This window comes from Pocillopora verrucosa, chromosome 11 (genome assembly GCF_036669915.1).
Source record: "Pocillopora verrucosa isolate sample1 chromosome 11, ASM3666991v2, whole genome shotgun sequence".
Lineage (NCBI taxonomy): Eukaryota > Metazoa > Cnidaria > Anthozoa > Scleractinia > Pocilloporidae > Pocillopora > Pocillopora verrucosa.
Genome location: NC_089322.1, coordinates 14,456,835 through 14,479,219, shown reverse-complemented (window position 1 = coordinate 14,479,219; position 22,385 = coordinate 14,456,835). Strand labels below are relative to the sequence as shown.

The following is a 22,385-nucleotide window of genomic DNA, read 5'->3' as shown; positions in this document are numbered from 1 at the left end:
GTTGAGAGCATAACACAGGAAGGGACGCTATCATGGTTTTTTTGTTAATAAAGCTCGGCCCTCCTCTCAAACTATTTTAATTTTAACAACATGTCGCGAAAACTAAAATAGAGTGAAGAGTTAGTCTAAAAATGTCCCGCCCACAGGAATCAGAAATTAAACACAGTTGATAAGAATAAAGGTTTTGGCGAGAGGGGGGGAAAAACTAACTCCCCTGTCGATTCGTTTGTTTTCATTGTACGCACGGGACCTTCGATCAAGTCATTAAGCGGCTACTAACTCTTTCGAGTCCTCGCTGTTTTTTCACCAGACCGAAACGAAAGTCACAATTTCAACACCATACTCTGTTGCATCATTAAACCAATTCAATTTTTCTGAATCAGTCGAGTGCTATGTCGAATTCCATTCAGTGAGAAAAACTAACCAAAGCTGGTTTCATTGTTGTGTTTTTTGCCCAGGTCAGAGCTTCCTCGCAAATGTCAGTCAACTATAAAATCCTGATCCACAGCCCTGAAGTCTCGCTTCTGTTCGTCCTTGACACAATTCTATTCCACCGAAATAGAATGTCGCAGGCGCTGAAATGATCTGTGCCGTGGAATAGGACAACATTTGGATAGTCTTTTGACAATAAATTGCCGAGAGGTTCCGTTCGCAAAATACTGTAAGCGTGGGATTCTATCGTCATAGAGTTGTAGGTCGACGTGGCACGCTGACACTCCAACGATTTCAACATCAGAGGAAAATATAGAAAGCCGAAACCAAGTGAGTATTTGTTATAATGCTTCCTAGGGGAACATACAAGTCACAGAACGATGTGAGAAACTTTATACTTAAAAATGGTTCTCTGATGAAAATTTCTGCCATTTTGCACAAATGCGATATGATGTTGGCGTATTTCGTGCGCGCGCCACGATAGCTTTTCCAACGGCTGAACTCCGAGGTATCAAACCCAATTGAGGCAAGCAATTCCGCACTGGGGAAACGTTTATCGGTTAAGATGACAGATTGAAAGCTATTTTGTACAAAACGTCACAATTTCCAGTCGCAAAGACTTGATGATTTGTTCGCGGTCCTCGGATGATATTTTCTCCAGGTTTGTCGATGGACACGAAGGTTTGCCGAAGTCCAAGAACGGAGCATATGTCCGATACCTCTCTGGAAAAAAAAGCCCTACGAGACTGCTTCTTTCCAACATTTCTAATATACAGTGGGATTTTCCTCTATTCCTGAATATGACGTCGCAACGAGTGAACACCATTTCAGTCTCAGGTAACGATGTCCTCTAAAACCTACTTTGGTATAGGGCATCAAGTCGGCTTTCTTGACGGTTGTATACATGGTTACTGACGCAATGTCATTCTTAAAAGCCCCAAAGGAACGGTTACTACCGAAAAGGCAAAACTTTGGCGGGGTAGTATAAAAATTCCCTCATCGAGGATTACATAATAGCAAAGCGGTAGAAGTCGGTTGAAATTGATAAACCGTTTGAAAATATAAGACCATAATAGAGCATTACTTATTCGTCTCTTTTTAGGACACGTCAGACATTTGCTATAGAAACATGCCAACCTGGGCACGGATTAACCAATGAAAATCCGCAAAATTTCGATGTATTAGTAACTATTGTGAACGAATTCAACAGGTCCAACGTAAAGAGAATGTAGACTTCCGTGTGAATGAAAACAGCCATCAAAGGGATTTGTTTATTCGTAATACATTAGATTTCGGCACTGAACGTTCCAAATATTGCAACCAATTAATTATGTTGCCACGATTACATAGAATCATAGAAAGGCTGTGGATGTTTGGAAGCTAGATTCTGTAAAAGGGTTGTTAAAAGACACCGTGCTTATTTGAATAAAAACATTCCAACTTGAGTAAATATAAAGCAAGCTCTTAAATGATTAAAAGTGCCAAGTCTCCTAAGCTGTTCGCATATATGATTTCTCAGAAAAGTGGGTAGATTTATAGGAATTCGCAGAGGGTAAGACCACCAAGAATATCATGTCGCGCTTTTTATTTGATATGCACAACGTTTTGAGAGGACGATGGCAGGCAGAGCATGAGACACCAGTATCTTTGTATTTCAAAATGACTTCTGCGGTCCTTTTGAGAAATGAACTGCAAATATAGAATATGGGAAAGATTTAGAAAGATCGAAAACGAAGAAAAATAGTCCTGTTTGCGATTCTAGGATGGCTGGGCATGGCGAACCTCGGAAATCAGTTTGTGGCATCGTGTGGGTGTGATCTCGCCTCGATATCTCAAGCTTCTCCGTTTCAAAATATGTGGTACATTATGGTCCGAGCATTTTCATCAAATACAGCCGACTTTCCATACAAAGCGGACACTGTCAATGAATGGTTTAATATTCCGCATGAAGACGAATTGGCCAGAGAGAGGCGAGGCGGCTAGTAAAAGTCTAATAAATGTTTGTAAATTTGGGCTCGCGCTGGAAGTGTTACAGGACACAAAATCAAGTCGAAAAATGCTTTTCCAGATTCGCTAGAAGATGGACGAATTCGAAGTTTTCTTTCACGGTACATCTCACGGAAAGGCGCTGAAGATATAATTGAAGGTGGGATTGACGTGGGCGAAAGGGGCCAGAAAGCGGGACTTCAGCCATGGAGATGGTTTTTATTCTGAACAAAAAATTTTGATGATGCGAGGGTTGATGGTGGGCTGGACATAGGAAGCAAGAGTTGTGCAGTGCTCGTGTTTCGGACTAAAGAAAGACTGAATTAAGAGGCGATGATAACGAGAACAGGCTATGATCTTGGATATGCGCCAGATATGAAGAAAGAATGGCAAGAATGTGATTAAGAACTTTAGGAATGGCATGTTACATTCAAAGTACCGACAAATGAAATGAATCGCCTCTGTATGTACCAGTTTATTGCAGGGACCGATGGCGCTGCGATTCAGTGAAAAGGATAGTCATCGAGTGTTTTCGTATCCACGTCAGGAAAGATGATTCTGATAAGCTGTGCGGTTCGACACGCAAAGCTGCGTAGAGCTCTTTGACCGTGGCCGTCATTCTGTAGTCTTTTCGCGAGGAAGTCGTAGGTAAAAAATTGTTGAGTACTTACTCTTTAGTGAACCATAACAATAAATGATTGGCTTGAAATTTCGAAATATGAAAACAGCTAGGGTTGTTACGAAATGTACTCATGGGAATTTTTATGCTGTATTCAGGTACCAATTACACTAAATTTTTAATCTACAATGGTGTCCCATAATAGTTTCTTCCTATAACCTGATATTAGATTTATCATTCATCCTCGGCGAACCATTAGCATGAAATCGCGGGGATAAAGGGAAAAATGGGCAGTTGGACAGTTTGGAAGCCGTTAGGGCGAAACCACTCACCGCTCGGTTGGGGCTGCTTTTAGGTCTAGGATGTTCATATCATGAAGAGCAACATATTGTAACAGGTTTGGAATTTCTGTCAAAGGCCCCAAACTTGTATCGCGTGGCTCTCGGCCTGAAAAGTTCCAGCGAGGGAAAAACGAACTTAGAATCTTCCAAGAAGAAAACATTTCCACCATAACAAGCTTTTCGTGCCATATTTGTTAAACGCTGCGCACACTGTGGCAATAAGGGACCAGTTGATTATGAGACGCGTTTTGCGTCGAAACATAGGGATCCGGCAAATGGCCAATGATTTTCGTTGAAAGAAGCAGACAGTTTTATCAAATTGGAGGTTTCATTGTGGGGAAGAACGAATGGACCTTAAGTTTTGACTGATTTTCTTCATCATGCATCATTACGTGAGAGACACATGAAAATTTGGGGGATTAATAAAAGACAAACGGCTAGACCGGCAATACTTCATGGTGCCAATTTCAAGAGGGGATGATCGGTAGTCGTGTAAACTCAAATATGGTATTGAATTCCTTTCTGATTTAAAACATTACCCTAGACCAAGATCTTCATGTGATGGTTATTGCCTTTCAAAATGGACAAAGAACTTCCTTATAAACAAAACCATATTGCAAGTCTGAACACAATGCATCACGATCTGTTGTGACATAGACTGACATTCTGTTAGAGCTAGTTGAACTAATAGGACAATGTATAGCTTTCTATTTTAATTATGGTGAGCTTGACATTTGTATTCAGGAAATTTATATGATCCAGTTCTCGTCAACTACGGGTGGTAACATTTCGGATAAATCACTATACGAGAACAAAAATGGACGCGAAACAAGAGGACTCATCTCTCGACAGATATTATTCAATATTTTACACCTCTATTCCAACAGGGCCCACCGAAGTTCTTTCTCCGAAAAACAAAATTTACCTCTGAAATGTAAGTTGATATAGATTTACACAAAGTGAGAGTAAACAACACATATCTACCTTTGCACTGGATCGGCTCCAAATGCAACAATTATCAATTTCGTAGTTGACTTTCCTCTACATCCTGAAAGACCTACTCGCACTGCATCTGTCAAAAGTTGAATGTTCTATAAAAATCCAGAATTGTGCGTAAATGCCTCGATAAGCATACTTAACGCATCTGCCCTAATATCATGTCACCTCAATTAAGGTTTTCTTCCATGATCAAAATAAGGAACACAATCTCGGGCCATTTTTGATCATTTTCAAACAAGTTCAGTGTCTTTACGTCATCTAAGTGCTCCTGTCGATTTATTTGAAAAACTACAAAGCTGGCCTCGCTGTTGTGTTCTTTGCCCAGTTCAGAGCTTCCTCACTATTGTCAGTCAAATAGAATTCTGATACACAGCTAAAGTATCACTTTTGTCGTCCTTGACACAAATCTATTCCACAACAAAAAATGTCGCAGGCGCTCTGATGATCTGTGCTATGGAATAGGACAACATTTTGATCGTCTTTCGACAATGAATGATCGAGTTCTGTTCGAAACCGAGCTGAAAAAGCTACACCTAAAAAAAAAAAAAAAAAGCAGACAGGTTATTTATCAGGGTGTTCTGAAAAAAAATATTTTCAAGTTTTGACTTAATTCGTTTATCAGGCATCATTCTGTGACAGACACATGGAAATTTGGGCGGAACTTGTGACGAAGCAAAAAATTAATTTTAAAGTCTGTACACAATTTACACAATCTCTTACGATATGAACCAGAATTCTTTTGAGGCTGGCTGAATTCTAAACAAGCAAAGTATTCTATGAATTATGACATGCTAAACATTTGTGATTCAAGAATTGATGTTATCATCTCGTCAACTGACTATGGGTAACATTCCTGATGAGTCATTATATACAAGAACAAAATGGAGCGAACAAGAGGCAATTAAGCTCATCTCTAAACAGAAATTATTCAATATCGTACACCTCTATTCCAACAAGTCCCATCGAAATTCTTTTTCGCCATGGAAAAGTAAAATTTACCTCTGAAATGCGAGAGGATATATTTCTTCCCAAATTAAGAGTAAAGAACAAAATATCTAACTTTGCACTGGATCGGCCCCAAATGCAACAATTAGCGATTTCGTAGTTGAGTCTTTTCCATCCTGAAAGACCTCCTCGCATACATCTGTCAAAAGTTCAATGTTCTATAAAAAATAAATGCCTCGATAAGCATACTTAACGCATCTGCCCTAATATCGTGTCAACTCAATACAAAATGACACACATGCATGTTTTGTTTTCTTTGAGTTAAATCTGTTTTCGTTGTTCACCTTGCTTTTATCAAATGTCTAGAAATATAATCGAATGAAGCGTTTTTCTGAAAGTCTCCGCAAAGTCGTCAGAAATCAAAACACATTTTGATAGGAGGAAGGTTTTGGCTCAAACATAATCTCATTAGTTGAGTCTTTCGTTCTCATTGTCCCAACTGGCCCTTCAATCAAGTCATACGCGCATAAGCTCTTCGTGTCTTGGCGGTTTTCTTCCCCGATCGAAATGAAGGGACGCAATCTCGCGCCATTTTTTATCGTTTTCAAACAAGTTCAGTTTCTTTGCATTATCTAAGTGTTCCTGTCGATTCACTTGAAAAACTAAACAAAGCTGGCCTCGCTGTTGTGGTCTTTGCCCAGTTCAAAGCTTTCTCGCTATCGTCAGTCAAATAAAACCCTGATCCACAGCTAAAGTCTCGCTTTTGTCGTCCTTGACACAAATCTATTCCACGAAATAAAATGTCGCACGCGCTTTGATGATCTGTGCCATGAAATAGAAACAGTGTTTTGATTGTCCTTTGTCACTAAGCCGCCTAGAATCGAACGAATTCCACTAGAAGCGAGTGATTGTACTGTCACGAGGTTCAGGATGTTGACGTGGCAAAACGGGAATATTATAGTTGTCTTCATCGTTAGTCTGTTCGGGGAGCTGAAACCATATATTTGTATGATTTCCTAGTAGAGGGAATCTTGAAACTTCAGGAGAGAGCAAAAATGTTGTACTTGAACTGGTCTCTAATAAAGATCTCTGCCATTTCGCACGCATCAATGTGATGTTGCGTACTTCCGGGCGCGCACCATGATGGTTTCAACAGATGAACCGAGAGGATCAAAACCGATAGAAGCAAGCAATTCCTTGCTGGGAGAGCTTCTGTTTCGCCGGACTAGCTGATTCATAGTTGTTTCGTAAGAAAGCTATGATCCAGTCACATACCTTAAGATGGTCGCAGTCTTCTGGTGGTATTTCTTTCAGGCGGTCGAGGAAGTCGAGTCGAAGGCCGAGCAAAGCACATAGACGAGCTGCATTGGAGAAAAAACTTTCTAGATCTTCATCTAACATTTCAAAATCAGCTTTCTCCTTTTCTTCCAAGGTTTCATCCCACGCTTTTTCGTGGACTTCTTCGTGGTGAGGCAGCATCTGTCGTAGTTCCATGTCGTAGAATTGCTTGTGAATAAACTCTCTGTAATCTTTGGTTACTTCTTGGGCGTGATATATGGCATGTTCAAAATCTTGAAGGTTGTTGTATTTCTTTGTATCCATCTGTCGTATAAGTTCTATTCTTCGAAGCCAGAGATTAAAAATGAACAAACGGACTTCAATTTTCGTCATGATATCTTTCTTCGAGATCAAGAAAGGACCAAAAACGACTGGTATTGGTTGTTCGTCGCCAGAATCACTCTCTTCGCTGTCGTCATTATCGTCGTCTTCATCTTTATCGGCTTCATTTCTTCGCACTTTAGCGGCTTTATCTTTGAGGAAAGTTTCCATTTTAGACTTGATCCTATTTTGAGCCTCCCAGATGAGGAGAAATTCACTAATCTTTTGTCTTTCGCCGCTAAGGTTTGAAGATGAGTGGAAACACAACTATTAAATTCGTTGGTGAATTCACCGTCTGAGAAGCACGTTTCTTCGTTACTGAGCTCCAATGGTCGTAGCTTTGGCAGTGATTCTAGAATTGAATGGTCAGAGAGAAAAGTAGAAGTCGAAGACGTTGCCATATTAAATGTATAAAAGGAGGAAAACTTAAAAAAATCAAACTGAAAATAAAAATTTTGTGCGAAAGCACGATAAGGAACAACACAGTACTAAACTGGCGGACAGGAGCGGTTTCTAAGGCTTTACATCATCGCAACAAGAGAAATGCAACCAATCACATCACGGCGTTTAATTGCTCGAATGTAAAGAGAAAACACGTATTTATCCTCCATGAGCTTGCCCCTTTCACTTATTAATGATGTTTATCATCTTTGAATTCTCCTAACAAAGCCCAAGTGTTTTATTTTTCGAAATAAAACCGCTCATTGTAAAGACAGATGAATGACAGTTTTAAAAATAGTAACATTTCTAAGAATCGTTAAGGAAGGCAATAAAACAAGGAACATTAGCGAGCGTGTTTCTCCTATCTTCAAATAATAAACATGTGGCAATGGGGCATTTCTTTTAAGACGGGGCTGCATTTTGGTCCTGTTGTAGATACCTTGTCAAAATGGACGTGTTTCGAGCGCTACGTCGCCCTCTTGGAATCTGATGGCATCATTCCCGCGTAATATTCCTCATTGTTTGTCAGTAATTGTTGAATTTAAACCTTCACATTCGCTTGGCTCGTGCAGTATATTTCTTCTCTTTTTATTGGAGTACGCATTATAGTTTAATAAATCGGTGAAAACGCGTCAAATTTTTTAACAGGGTCTATCAACTTGTTTTTCGTCATTCTTCTTCGAGAGCGTTTGTTTACTTATCAGCAGTCGAGCCTGCGCAGTGTTTCGAGGTTTGCAGGCAGTGGGCATCAACAATAAGGCTTTTCTGCTGCTTTTCCAGACGCTGTACTTGAGGTCGTAGGAAATAGCAAGGAAATATTTACGATCATCGCCAACAGCGAACTAAGGTGAATAGCGATGTAAACTCGATCAAAGAAACTTGTCATAAATTGCTTAAGTCTTCCCTCGAAACCAACTGGCCTCTCAAACGGTGTAGATCGTGTAAAATGGCACACAGACGATGGCATTGACTAAGTCAGCTAGAGCGTGGTTGGAAAGGAGAATGTTTGGAACTGTTCGTAACGATCTCAATTTGGCAAGGACTGCAACAACAAAACTCAAGACCACAAGCAGACACCATAGTTAAAATGAAGGATAAGCCGCTCATTATCAGCTTGCAGAAGAGCAGTTTTAACACAAACATTTCGTCAGTTGTCCTCGATGATTTTTTATGGGAGAAAGCCGGCACTTCTCAAGGCTTACATTCGGTCATTCTTGCAAAGAAACTAAAAGGACACCTTTTCCGGCCTATATATGAGAAGGGATCTCTAATCATACACAATGCCAGTTCTCTATTTTTATGTTCAATAGTCGTAATTTTAATATAATCCTAAAAAAAAAGGTAGAGATGTGGTTGATTAGCTTTGAATGCGATGTTTTGAAATTTTTACGTATGATCACATGTTAGATACAGGCTGTTCAGATTTCTTGTTATTATGCACTAACTATAGACTGAGACAGGTGCATTTTAGTGATAAACCTATGTATGAATCAGGTACTTCCAAGTATATACGGCTCCTATCACAACCGATCGGAAAACAACTCCTTACTTGACTCTGTTGTTGACTTTCGCTGAAGTTATCACTATGTCATTTGCTTCTACTGAAAACAGCCTTTTAGGTCGACAAAACTCTTGCACCTAACCTAAAGGTAAAAAAAGTGAGATTGAATCGGCTTATTCAATTGTTTTCAAGCTAAATTTTCTCGTTGTAACCGTAGATGTTTTACCAAACGGACCGGGACTAATGGGCGTGATAAATAATCAGCAATCCTTGTTTAGTATATTGATTAATCATATGCAAGGCTCCAGTAAATCGGACTTGATTCGAGACTTGTAGACTTTCACGCAGGAAACCACTCAGTCACGTATACAAACAGGGTCCCAGTTAACGCTAGAAACGCCTCGTTTTTTTTTAACATTTTGTTCTGTTCTGTTTTGTTTTCGAACACGAAGCTATATATACTATACGAGTGTTTGTGGTGTTTGATGTTTATTACCGTAATCTTACAATCGAACCGAGTGTGAAAACCTTTAAAACTCGGACTGTTCATTTCATTTTCTCTTTGAGCCTTTTCGTCTGTGCTCGCGTTGTAATAACGTCAATTACGGCGCTTGGCATGTTCACAAACCTTTGTTTGGTTCTTCTTTTGCTACTTGTCGGCTCACTTGTTCCGAAATTTCACTTTCAGTTAACGAAAAAAAGCAGGAGAGAAGTCCGGGAAATGGACGGACATTGTATTAATTGGCAGATGGCGCAACAGCTAACGCCCAGCTCCATGTTTGTACTATGATAGACGCTCTTTCAACCAGTGACAGCGCGCATTATATCCAAACTTTGCTTTAAACGAAAATCACACCATCAAAAGAAGCTGGCGAGAAATTACAAAATCTTTCCATTTGAATTTCAAAAGATATGAAAGGAGAATTCGATAAATCATACGCTGTTGAAGTTTTAATGTATTAAAATTGTGCGATCAGTAAACTGGCAGTTTGGGGGTTGAACTAGGTGCGTGTGGCTTGAAGCCGTAAAGCTTACATGTGCCTCGCCACCAGCTTCAGAACTACTACAGGTGTTATTTACAGAAGTTTCGTAACTGTTCAGCTAAGAGATGGTCCTCAAAATCTCACGTTTGCCCTCGAAGCTTTGCTTCTCGGTCAAATATTCATTTATCGGACAATATCTCAGCCGCAGACTTTAACATCCGACATACCAGCCGCCTGAAGGGGTTTATTTACTAAAATATCATATTTTTGAACAGCGGATGAATTGCCATAAAGATCAGTAAAGTAAGAAGATCTGGAACATCTAGTCTCTGTCGAGAGCGATCATGATTCGCAGAATTTTACCAAGCCATACTAGCCGCCATCGCTGTTCGCCCTTCCCCCCAAAAATAAAATAAGCAAATGAATAAAAACTCCCACGCCTCGGCCCTCGACCCGATATCCTCGACTTTCGACCAAAATCGATGCGCCACAATACTTGAAAAGTGATAACAATATTAAAAAAATGATTCGATTGACTAAAACCATTTTTGAAAAACTGCTTTGACACTGTTAGCTATCTCTCAGAAATATTTTTGTGTGCTCTTAGCTAAAACAAACAAACAAACCAAAAAAAACAAAAAACAAAAAACAATAAAATGATGAGAGGTCCCATTATGAACCGAGCAGAACGATCCACAGCGAATCGTGTTCAGTTTTAGTATTTTTCGGTAAGCTACGATTTCAGTCCATGTATTTTTTTTTCCTCCGCCGTTTGTTTAGTTCCCATGGAAAATACTCTTTGATGAAAAGGAATCGTGCCAAAGAACGTGACAAAAGACGGAGCTCAACCATCACATTTCAATGAAAGCGCAATAATTAAACTGAGTAAGAACATCTGCCTTTACACGTCCAGAATACAAGTAGGTTCCCTTTTTTTTCTATTGATATCCACAACATTTTTCTTCGTGAAAATCAAATGATCACCGTACCAAATATTAATTATAAAGTAGTTAGGTATGCTCGAGCCTGGTAAATATCAGGTCGAAAACTGTAGAAAGATAATCACTTTTGAAAGCGGATTTGAACATAGGAAGTCATTAGGGAAGTGTTGAATACCTCTAAATACCTTATTCACTCAAAGGTTTATCGTGAAAAATGCACTTGCGTCAGACTGTAGTTTGTTTGTTCTTGATAACTAGAAATCTGAATGCCCGCGGGCCGCTATCTAGCATATGATTATAAATAAAAATTTCAAAATGCCACATTCAAAGCTATCCAGCCATCTTTTTTAAGGATTGTGAGTTTTTATCCGGACTCTTTTTAACATCCAAAAATAGAAGGTCTAGACGTTTTGCATAAGAGAACCGTTTTTGTTTTTGATTACAGATCCCTTGTCATATAATAGGACGGAAAAAAGTTTACCTTCACTTGCTTTGCACGAATGAGCAAGCGTGAACCATCAAAGGTGTTTTTATAAAAAATCGTTAAGGAAAATTAACGAAATGTACTCGGAAAAATCGCTCTTCACCAAGCTGATAATGAGCGGGTTGGCCACCATGTTAACTTTGGTGTCTGCCTGCTGTAATGGCTTTGTTATTGTAGTCGTTGCCAGATTCAAATCGTTACGAACAGTTCCAAACATTCTCCTTTCCAACCACGCTCTGGCTGACTTGGTCAATGCCATCATCTGTGTGCCTCTTTACACGATGTACACCGTTTTAGAGGCCCGTTGGTTTCGAGGGAAGACTTTGGCAATCATGACAAGTTTCTTTGACCGAGTTTACATCGCTATCAACCTTACCTCGCTGTTGGCGATGATCGTTAATATTTTCCTTGCCATTTCCTATGACATGAAGTACAGCATCTGGAAAAGCAACAGAAAAGCCTTACTGTGCGTTTTCCTGATCTGGTTGATCGGCGTGGTGTTTGTGATTGTCGTCTCCATTCCCCTTCTTAACATAGATCTCGGAAACGCTCATGTCACTGAATACAGAGCGATAATTTACGAGCAAGGAAAATATTTTGTGGCATCGTTCATGGCATTCTTCATCATTTCTGTTGCAATTCTTGGCTTCCTAACGACTCGCGCAATAAAATCGCGACGGAAAAAGGTAATCAAATGACCTATTCCTGCTCAACTCTCTTCATATTACACATGTCTGAGTTGAGGAAGGTTTCCTAAAGGGATTATATTGAAGAGGTTAATAAATATACCTTGAAAAAGTAAAGGTACTCGAAGCCTCTTCTAAGCTGCATTAATTACTTCTTGTCTGACACCAAAATGTTTGCGATGACGGGATCGCATGTTACTACTCAATATGACGTATTTAAAATCTTGAAGTAATATTAATTCTAAACTTATTTATGTTCTATTGTAGATTAATGTATAGATTTAGCCAAGCCTAAAAGCGGAGCTCGCATTTTTGTTTTCCCCGGACGTCTCAAGGGCACAACGCCTTGTCCCGGCCAGGACTAGAACCCGGGTCGTCAGACTCGAAGCCCAGTGCACTGACTACTGGACTACGGGAAAACGTGGCATTGGCGCGCCCGCGGTACAGTTGACCACGCATGTTAAAAGTTATTCTAAATCAAAGGTTGGATTCCCTCCACTTTGTAAAAATAGACGATATGAGTACAGGCAATGCGGGGGAAGGGGCTGCGAATGTGCGTAAGAAAGGTCGTAATGTTATTATTTTTATTTTTCAGCGGGCCGAGATGAACTTAAGCCCTCTGCAAGCCGAAGTTCGTTTAAAACGCGACATTCGAGCTTGCAAAACCATCGCTATAATAATCGCTACCAACTTCTTTGCCCATGTTCCCGCAATATTATTCGCAGTGGTGGATTTAGAAAATCGTTCATCGGCCCAATCCTGGCTTGCGTTCTTTGCAGTCTACATTCTCTACCTCAGTAGTGCATTGAACCCGATTATTTACTGTGTACGAAATAGTCGATTGCAATCCGCTCTCAGGCAGTTTCTAAAAGATCCTCTTGGATCTCGCGACTTTAGGGAGAATGCTGTTATCACGATCAACGCAAGAACCATGAGTAATGATGACGGCATAGTAGGAACAAGGGACAGAGTGGAGCACGCATGCGCAAGCGAACTTGATCTGCTTGGGGACCAAACAAGGCGGAACATTTCAAATGATCAGAAAGACGAAGAAATCATCCTCTCTATAAACAGGATACCGATAGAGGCCTGGTCTCAAATAAATGGCAACAACACGGAACACAGGGGATGTAGAATGCCACGCCCAGAGGTGCCCTCAACGCCTAACTCATGCCTGGAAGAAGAGGTAGAAATTAAAAGGAAACAGGAAGACTTGGACAAGGAAAAAACAAAGTGTAAAAGATCCTAATGGGCTAAAGCGAGCTATCCCCTCTAGTGGGTCCTCTCTCGAAAGAAAAGTTCTTACACACGATATTACCGACTTAAAGGTGTCTACAGAACCAGTAGTAGTCAATTTGTCCTAAGCGGGCATCCCGCCATTCCCTGCGGGTGACTGCTTAGGACAGTTTCGACTTCATTACCTCTCAGAGGATCACAAGTCATGTTGATCGGTTGAGGAGTATCTCCACCCTGCAAGAGGTAATTTCAATACTGAGATATTCATGAACACAATTCCCAGTGTTTCCCAACAAATGAGGAATGGTACTATATAATACCATTAATTCTAACGATGATAGGTCCGAGGAATTGATATTGGATCAACTGATAATCCCCTAGTTGATGTTTTTCTTCATTCGCATCAGTTGTCTGCATAACGTGGTACTAATATTGTTAGGAGAAATCATGTCTTGGTCACTCAAGGGATTAAAGAGTTAGGCAACCAAACTAAATTGTGACCCAATTTTATCAATAGGCAGGAGCCCATCTCCTGCAATAGGTTAAACGTTGAGAAATTTAGGCTATAGCTTTTACACACTAAAATCAGTTTGTATATTCTCCATGCTGTTACGCTGTTTCTATGCATTTCAAAATAAAATACATATTTATGCTTAATTCACTCTTGTACATAACAGATTAACAATAAATAAAAATAATTTTAACACACTGATAAATTGCTCTAATGAAGAGCTTGGAGGTTAAATAAGTGATTAGTTTTCAAGTTAACCTCCAGTTCAGTTAAGTTGCTTAAATATGTCAAATGAAGGAAAAAAGAATGATTAATTCGAAGCTCCAACATCCTCCCCCATACAACCCACTGGCATTTTAGCCCTGAAGGGCAGAATTTGAACCAACCAATCTTGAAAAGTTCAAACACCCAGTGTATTGTCTGAGGGTGGAGGTGGGGGATTCTGTACGGAATTTGAACCCATGACCTCCCATTTGGCTTGTTAGCTCAGTTGGTAGTGCACTGCACCGGTATTGCAGAGGTCATCATTTAAAATCCTATACAGGCCTGGATTTTTTTCAGGCCTTATTTTCATTACTGCGATGATCGCTTCCATATTCATTTCTTTGCCTGCAGTTCACATATTAGTTCATATATTTACAGTCAGTAGTAATACTTCAATATAATAATATTTTGGTTTGTCGATGATGTGGTACTCTGGAATTTATGAGAAAGCAAGGCTCTGTTCTGTATACCCCTTTGGTATATAAATCCTGCTATGGTCATTAGCAAAGCTAGCTTCCTTTCCCCAGGCTTGGCCACTTGAAGAAATCCGAGCGGCGCCGGGACGAAATCATGTCGCTAATCATGGCTAACCTTGTTACAGTATTAATTGCTGACCTAGAAACCATTGTTTTCTTTCGTTACCACTAATGGTTTGAGCGTTCTGACTAGGTGCTCATCAAGGGAAAGACGCTTTAACTTTTAACTGTTAATTTTTTTAAAATGTTAATAAAGCAATAGAGCTTATGTTCACTTGCATAAATAAATTTTGGGCCCGAATCGTTTTAGCCCGAGCCACTTAGCTATGATATAAATAATATAAACTCTATTACTATTAGTATCACTTTGGAGGCATTGATTAAATAAAAAACTGAAAAAATGACAACAAAACAGTCTGAACAATCACACAAGCGTCACAACTTAATGGCTTTTATTTTCCTCCATTAGCGAATAGAAAAGCCTTGACTACACTCTGTTCTGTTCTAAAGCACGCAGGAAGCTTCTAGAATACGAAAGAAGATTGGGAGAAACACTCGACTACGTGTCCCACTTCATGAGTGTTCTAGCCGCTTCCTGCGTGCTTTACAACAGAACAAGGCTTCTCTATTTGTTTCATAAAAAGGAATTCCTTATATTCCCCACGCACTCCTTTCAATTTTCAAAACAAACATAATTTCCAAAGCGAACAACAGTGTCGTCAGCATTCTCTATGCTCTCACAAACCACGTTACAATGAGCCGATCAAAGTCCGTGTTAGAATGGTTTACAGAATCTGACTGGTTAAACAAGATTAGAGCTGTCCAAATGACAAACCTTCAAAGTTCACAATTTACAATGGTTCACAAACTGCAATTGTTCGTAAGGTAGAGTTTGACACTTTTGCCTGAAGTTTTTCAGTCTTCATACAGAGTCTGAAAGAGAAATTTTCAGTGAATCCGGTCAAATTATCGCTCATAAAAATACACAAGTTTTTTTTCACGCGACCAATAGAAAACAAACTGCTTAAGGCCTGTATTTAATGAACAAATAACAGTCGAAAGATTGCTCGAGATGACAGCGCCTTAACTCTCGGTTGGTGTGACTGATGTGGCCTTCGACTCAGCTCATCGGAAAGGATATCAGAAAAAGCTCTCAGTTGTTCACTCGAAGGGCGGCCGATGTAATTTCTGAGGCTTGCTTCACTGCGATGACCGGAGATCGCCATGATGAGCTAGCCGCGATGGATCTCAGCATGATCGCAGTTGCTCGGACACCTTCATGATTTGTATGAATTTTAACAATTACGCCAGTTTTGTTACATTTTTCATCATTCCTGTTTTGTTTTGTTCTGTTTTGTATTTGAACACGAAGCTATATATACTATACGAGTGTTTGCTGTGTTTGATGTTTATTACCGTAAGCTTACAATCGAAGCGAGTGTGAAAACCTTTAAAACTTGGACTGTCCATTTCATTTTCTCTCGCGCCTTTTTGTCTGTGCTCACGTTATAATAACGTCAATTACGGCGCTTGGCATGTTTACAAAACTTTGTTTGGTTATTCTTTTGCTACTTTCCGGCTCGCTTGTTCCGAAATTTCACTTTCAATTAACGAAAAAAAGCAAGAGAGAAGTCTGGAAAATAGACGGACATAGTGCTAATTTGCTTCTTGGCCAAATATTAATTTCTCTCAATCAATGACAGCACGCATTATATCCGAACTTTACTATAAATGAAGAAACATCATCAAGCGAAGCTGGGGAGAAATGATAAAATCTTGCCATTTGAGTTTCAAAAGATGTGAAAGGAGAGTTCGATAAATCATATGCTGTTGAAATTTTAATGTATTAAAATTATGCAATTAGTAGACTGGCAGTTTGGTGGGTTGAACTGGGTGCGTGTGGCTTGAAGCCGCAAAGTTTACATGCGCCTCGCCACCGGCTTTAGAACTATTTCTGGTGTTATTTACAGAAGCTTCGTAATTGTTCAGCTGAGAGATCGTCCTCAAAATTTCACATTTGCCCTCGAAGCTTTGCTTCTTGGTCAAATATTCATTTGTCGGAAAATATATCTCAGCCGCGGACTTTATCATCCGACATACCAGCTGCCTGAAGGGGTTTAGTAACTAAAATATCATATTTTTGAACAGCAGATAAATTGCTATTAAGATTGGTAAAGTAAGAAGATCTGGAATATCTAATCTCTGTCAAGAGCGATCACTGAATTTCAGCTACGATTCATTTTTTTACGTACGTTTTTTCGGAAATTTTGCCAAGCCATATTATCCGCCATTGCTATTCTGCCCAAAAGTAAAAAATTGAATAAATAAATGAATAAAAACTACCACGCCTTGGCCCTCGATTCGGTATCCTCGACTTTCGACCAAAAAAGGGAAAACTCAATGCGCCACAAGACTAAAACCATTTCTAAATAACTGCCTTGCTCACTGTTAGCTTTGTCTCACAAATATTTTTGTGTGCTCTTAGCGAAAAAAAAAAAAAAAACACCAAAACGATCCCCTTATGATCCGAGCAGAGCGAAACACAGCGAATCGCGTTTAGTTTTAGCCTTTTTCGTTAGGCTGCGATCTCAGTCCGTGGATTTCTTTTTTCCTTTGCCGTTTGTTTAGTTCCCCTGGAAAATGCTCCTTAATGAAAAGGAACTGTGCCAAAGAACTCGACAAAAGATGGAGCTCAACCATCACATTTTAATGAAAGCAAAATAATTAAACTGCGTAAGAACATCTGCCCTTACATGTCCAGAATACAAGTAGGTGCTAATTTTTTTTTATTTTATACATACTGAGACTTTCACGACCAAATCTGTTGTCTTAAAACCCAGTTCACAGCTGTTTACAGCCAATCAAATCAGAGGAACGACAATTTCACGAGTGGAGTAAACGTTTCGTCCAATCACGAAGAACCTGTCAGAAGTACTGGGTTTGCGCGCCTTCTCCTCTTCCTGCCCCGTCAGTTTACTTGGAACTTAGCTTCATCGTTGGTTGTGTAAACATTTTGAAAGGGATTGGGAGTTCTGTAGTCAAATTTATTTATTAAAATCAGCTTTTTGAGATGGCCGAAACCTCAAGTTTACGATTTCTTGCGTTAGAAAAGCCCCTTAAATGAGTTTCTTCAGGAGGAGAATACTGAGCTCAAAGCCTTCAATATGCAATGCCGTGAGCGACGCAAATAACAATACTTCACGCTCTGCTGCAACCAACACTTTGAAGGCCGAAGCAGAAGCTTCGTTTTAAAAAAACCTCGATGTTTCCTGCAGCTGGTCCTTTCAGTGGAGCCATGTTCCATGGTGGACAATTCAACATTACTATAAACACTGTGAACAAGTCACCAGGCACTTATGCAGATGGTCTAATTTCTACGGAACGAAGCTACAAACGAATCAAACGAATTCTTGAATCGTCGGATGATAACGAAAGCCCACCACTTCAAAGGAAAACTTTAACTGGCTTTTTTAAAAATATTATTAGAGTGATCGACTTTATCATGAATTAAGCTTGTTTGAAATTTTGTAGAGCTTCTTAAGCTCATTTGTACGCAGTTAGAGCTATGTTTTTGCAAGTGAAAGCAGAGTGTTCACTTTTATTTCAATGACTTGTAAGCTTATTTGAAAATAAAAATAAAACGAAACAACAACAGAAAAAAGTGAAAATCTCAATATGTATGAAAGAAAAAAATTGCAGAAGCAACATCACCAACTCGTACAAAAAAGGCCGTACACTTGCCCTCCCATGAAGTAATCTATATTTATTTGATAACCACAACATTTTTTCTTCGCAAAAATTAAATGATCACCGAGCCAAATATTAATTTGAAAGTAATTATGTATGCACGAACCTAGCAAAATGTTAGGTCGAAAGGCGGATTTGAGCGTGGGTGGTCAATAGCTCGATAATGAATATCAGATAGTACCTTATTCATTCAAAGGTTTATCATGAAAAAAGGCACCTGCGTCAGACAGTAGTTTGTGCTTCTTAACTAGAAATCTAAATTCTCTATCTAGGATATGGTTATCGATAAAAATTTCAAAATGTCACATTCAAAGCTAACCGACCAAAATCCTACTTTTTTCTAGGGCTGTGAGTTTAAATCAGGACTCTTTTAAACATCCAAAAAATGAAAGGTCTAGACGTATTGCGTAAGAGAACCGTTTTCGTGTTTGATCACAGATCCCTTATCATCTATTAGGCCGGAAAAAGGTTCACTCTCATTTGCTTTGCGCGGATAACCAAATGTGAGCCATAAAAAGTTCTTCTAAAAAATCGTCCAGGAAAATCAACGAAATGTACTCGGAAAAACCGCTCTTCACCAAGCTGATAATGAGCGGGTTGACCACCATGTTAACTCTGGTGTCTGCCTGTTGTAATGGCTTTGTTATTGCAGTCGTTGCCAGATTCAAGTCGTTACGAACAGTTCCAAACATTCTCCTTTCCAACCACGCTCTGGCTGACTTGGTCAATGCCATTATCTGTGTGCCTCTTTACATGATGTACACCGTTTTAGAGGCCAGTTGGTTTCGAGGGAAGACATTGGCAATCATGACAAGTTTCTTTGACCGAGTTTACATCGCCATCAACCTCACCTCGCTGTTGGCGATGATCATAAACACTTTCCTTGCCATTTCCTATGACATGAAGTACAGCATCTGGAAAAGCAACAGAAAAGCCTTACTGTGCGTTTTTCTGATCTGGTTGATTGGCACCGTGCTCGTGATTGTCGTCTCCATTCCCCTTCTCAACATAGATCTTGGAAACGCTCATGTCACTGAGTACAGAGCGGTAATTTACGAGCAAGGAAAATATTTTGTGGCACCGTTCATGGCATTCTTCATCATTTCTGTTGCAATTCTTGGCTTCTTGACAACTCGCGCCATAAAATCGCGACGAAAAGAGGTAATTAAATGACCTATTCCTGGTCAACTCTCTGCATTATGGTGAAAACTTTAATAAATATACCTTATAAAACTAAAGGTACTCGAAGCCTCTTCGTACAGTGAGATCACCAGCTTGTCTACTAAGACGGGGAAAGGGGGGTCCGGAAGTCTGCCCTTACGGCGGACTGGTGGGGCTTGTTTTACTTCTTGGCTGACTCCAAAATGTATGCGATGACAGGATCGAAAGTTACTACGCAATATGAAGTATTCATGTCATGAAATCTTGAAATATTTCGAAGCTTATTTATGCTCTGTTTTGGATTAAAACTTCTATGTTATTCTAAATCAAAGTTTAGATTTCCCACCCCCCCCCCCCTTACCTCTACCCCTCCACCTGCGCGCATTACAGGGTTTTGTTCTGTTTTCTTAACTACCTCCCCTCCCATCCAAACTCTCCACCTCGAAATAATAGACGATATGAGTAAAGGAAATGGGGGGGGGGGGGGGGGGGGGGTCGGGAATACTCGTGAAAAAGGTCGTAATGTTATTATTTTTATTTTTCAGCGGGCTGAGATGAACTTAAGCCCTCTGCAAGCCGAAGTTCGTTTGAAACGCGACATTCGAGCTTGCAAAACCATCGCCATAATAATCGCTACCAACTTCTTTACCCATGTTCCCGCAATATTATTCGCAGTGGTGGATTTAGAAAACGGTTCATTGGCCCAATCCTGGCTTGCATTCTTTGCAGTCTACATTCACTACCTCAGTAGTGCATTGAACCCGATTATTTACTATGTACGAAATAGTCGATTACAGTCCGCTCTCAGGCAGTTTCTGGAAGATCCCCTTGGATCTCGTGACTTAAGAGAGAACGCTGTTATCATGATCAAAGCAAGAACCATGAGTAATAATAACAGCATAGTAGGAACAAAGGACAACAGAGTGGAGCATGCATGCGAAAGCGAACTAGATCTGCGTGGGGGCCTAACAAGGCGAAATATTTCAAATGATCAGGAAAACGAAGAGATCATCCTTTCCATAAACACGATACCGATCGAGGCCTGGGCTTGAGTGGAAACAAAACGGAACACGAGGGCTGTAGAATGCCACGCCCAGAGTTGCCCTCAACTCCTAACTCATACTAGGAAGAAGAGCTAGAGATTAAAAGGAAAAAAGAAGACATGTACTTGGACAAGGGAAAAACAAAGTGCAGAAGATCCTAATGGATAAAAGTGAGATATCTCTTGTGGTGAGTCCTCTCTTGAAAGAAAAGTTCATACACGTGATATTATCGACTTAAAGGTGTCTACAGAACCTGACGTAGTCAATTTTGTCCTAAGCGGGCATCCCGCCATTCCCCGCGGGTGACTGCTTAGGGCAGTTTCGACTTTATTACCTCTCAGAGGATCACAAGTCATGTTGATCGGTTGAGGAGTATCTCCACCCTACATGAGGTAATTTCAATACTGAGATATTCATGAACACAATTCTCAGTGTTTCCCAACGAATGAGGAAAGGTGCTTTACAATATCATTAATTCTAACGATGATAGGTCCGAGAAATTGATATTGGATCAACTGATAATCCCCTAGTTGATGTTTTTCCTCATTTGCATCAGTTGTCTGCATAACGTGGTACTGTATTGTAAGGAGAAATCATGTCTTGGTCATGCTTAGGATTAAAGAGTTAGGCAACCAAACTAAACTGATAACAATTTTATCAATAGGCAGGAGCCCATCTCCTGCAATAGGTTAAACTTTGAGAAAGTAAGGCTATAGCTTTTACACCCTAAAATCAGTTTGTATATTCTCCATGCTGTTACGCTGTTTCTATGCATTTCAAAATAAAGTACATATTTATGCTTAATTCACTCTTGTACATAACAGATTAACAATAAATAAAAATAATTTTAACACACTGATAAATTGCTCTAATGAAGAGCCTGGAGGCTAAATAAGTGATTAGTTTTCAAGTTAACCTCCAGTTCAGTTAAGTTGCTTAAATATGTCAAATGAAGGAAAAAAGAATGATTAATTCGAAGCTCCAACATCCTCCCCCATACAACCCACTGGCATTTTGGCCCTGAGGGGCAGAATTTGAGCCAACCAATCTTGAAAAGTTCAAACACCCAGTGTATTGTCTGAGGGTGGAGGTGGGGGATTCTGTACGGAATTTGAACCCATAACCTCCCATTTGGCTTGTTAGCTCAGTTGGTAGTGCACTGCACCGGTATTGCAGAGGTCATCATTTAAAATCCTATACAGGCCTGGATTTTTTTTCAGGCCTTATTTTCATTACTGCGATGATCGCTTCCATATTCATTTCTTTGCCCGCAGTTCACATATGATTTTCATATATTTACAGTCAATAGTAATACTTCAATATAATAATATTTTGGTTTGTCGATGATGTGGTACTCTGGAATTTATGAGAAAGCAAGGCTCTGTTCTGTACGATACTTGTGAAATATAACCCCTTTGGTATATAAATCATGCTATGGTCATTAGCAAAGCTAGCTTCCTTTCCCCAGGCTTGGCCACTTGAAGAAATCCGAGCGGCGCCGGGACGAAATCATGTCGCTAATCATGGCTAATCTTGTTACAGTACCAATTGCTGACCTAGAAACTGTTGTTTTCTTTCGTTACCACTAATGGTTTGAGCGTTCTGACCAGATGCCCATCAAGGGAAAGACGCTTTAGCGTTTAACTGTTAATTTTTTTAAAATGTTAATAAAGCAATAGAGCTTATGTTCACTTGCATAAATAAATTTTGGGCCCGAATCGTTTTAGCCCGAGCCACTTAGCTATGATATAAATAATATAAACTCTATTACTATTAGTATCACTTTGGAGGCATTGATTAAATAAAAAACTGAAAAAATGACAACAAAACAGTCTGAACAATCACACAAGCGTCACAACTTAATGGCTTTTATTTTCCTCCATTAGCGAATAGAAAAGCCTTGACTACACTCTGTTCTGTTCTAAAGCAC

At 39.7% G+C, this 22,385-nt stretch overlaps 2 protein-coding genes and 1 pseudogene across 2 annotated transcripts; all 3 read left to right on the top strand.

Moving 5' to 3' along the window:
• Positions 1 to 2,004: 2,004 nt before the first annotated feature.
• LOC131794604 (uncharacterized) lies at positions 2,005 to 2,872 on the top strand (annotated as a pseudogene).
• Positions 2,873 to 11,408: 8,536 nt separating this feature from the next.
• Positions 11,409 to 13,266, top strand: LOC136284203 (galanin receptor type 1-like). The gene is made up of 2 exons (XM_066174048.1): positions 11,409 to 12,017; positions 12,613 to 13,266. Exons 1-2 carry the CDS (start codon positions 11,409 to 11,411, stop codon positions 13,264 to 13,266), a joined length of 1,263 nt encoding a protein of 420 aa, XP_066030145.1.
• A 5,537-nt stretch (positions 13,267 to 18,803) lies between these two features.
• On the top strand, positions 18,804 to 20,464 carry LOC136284202 (5-hydroxytryptamine receptor 2A-like). The gene is made up of 2 exons (XM_066174047.1): positions 18,804 to 19,412; positions 19,958 to 20,464. The coding sequence occupies exons 1-2, from the start codon at positions 18,804 to 18,806 to the stop codon at positions 20,462 to 20,464; spliced, it is 1,116 nt and encodes a 371-aa protein (XP_066030144.1).
• Positions 20,465 to 22,385: the final 1,921 nt, after the last annotated feature.

Bases quoted from the DNA above. Each gene is read 5' to 3' on its own strand.
- LOC136284203 (XM_066174048.1), top strand. From the start codon at position 11,409: ATGTACTCGGAAAAATCGCTCTTCACCAAGCTGATAATGAGCGGGTTG. The intron at 12,018-12,612 runs GTAATCAAATGA...TTTATTTTTCAG, and splicing joins TAAAATCGCGACGGAAAAAG to CGGGCCGAGATGAACTTAAG.
- LOC136284202 (XM_066174047.1), top strand. From the start codon at position 18,804: ATGTACTCGGAAAAACCGCTCTTCACCAAGCTGATAATGAGCGGGTTG. The intron at 19,413-19,957 runs GTAATTAAATGA...TTTATTTTTCAG, and splicing joins TAAAATCGCGACGAAAAGAG to CGGGCTGAGATGAACTTAAG.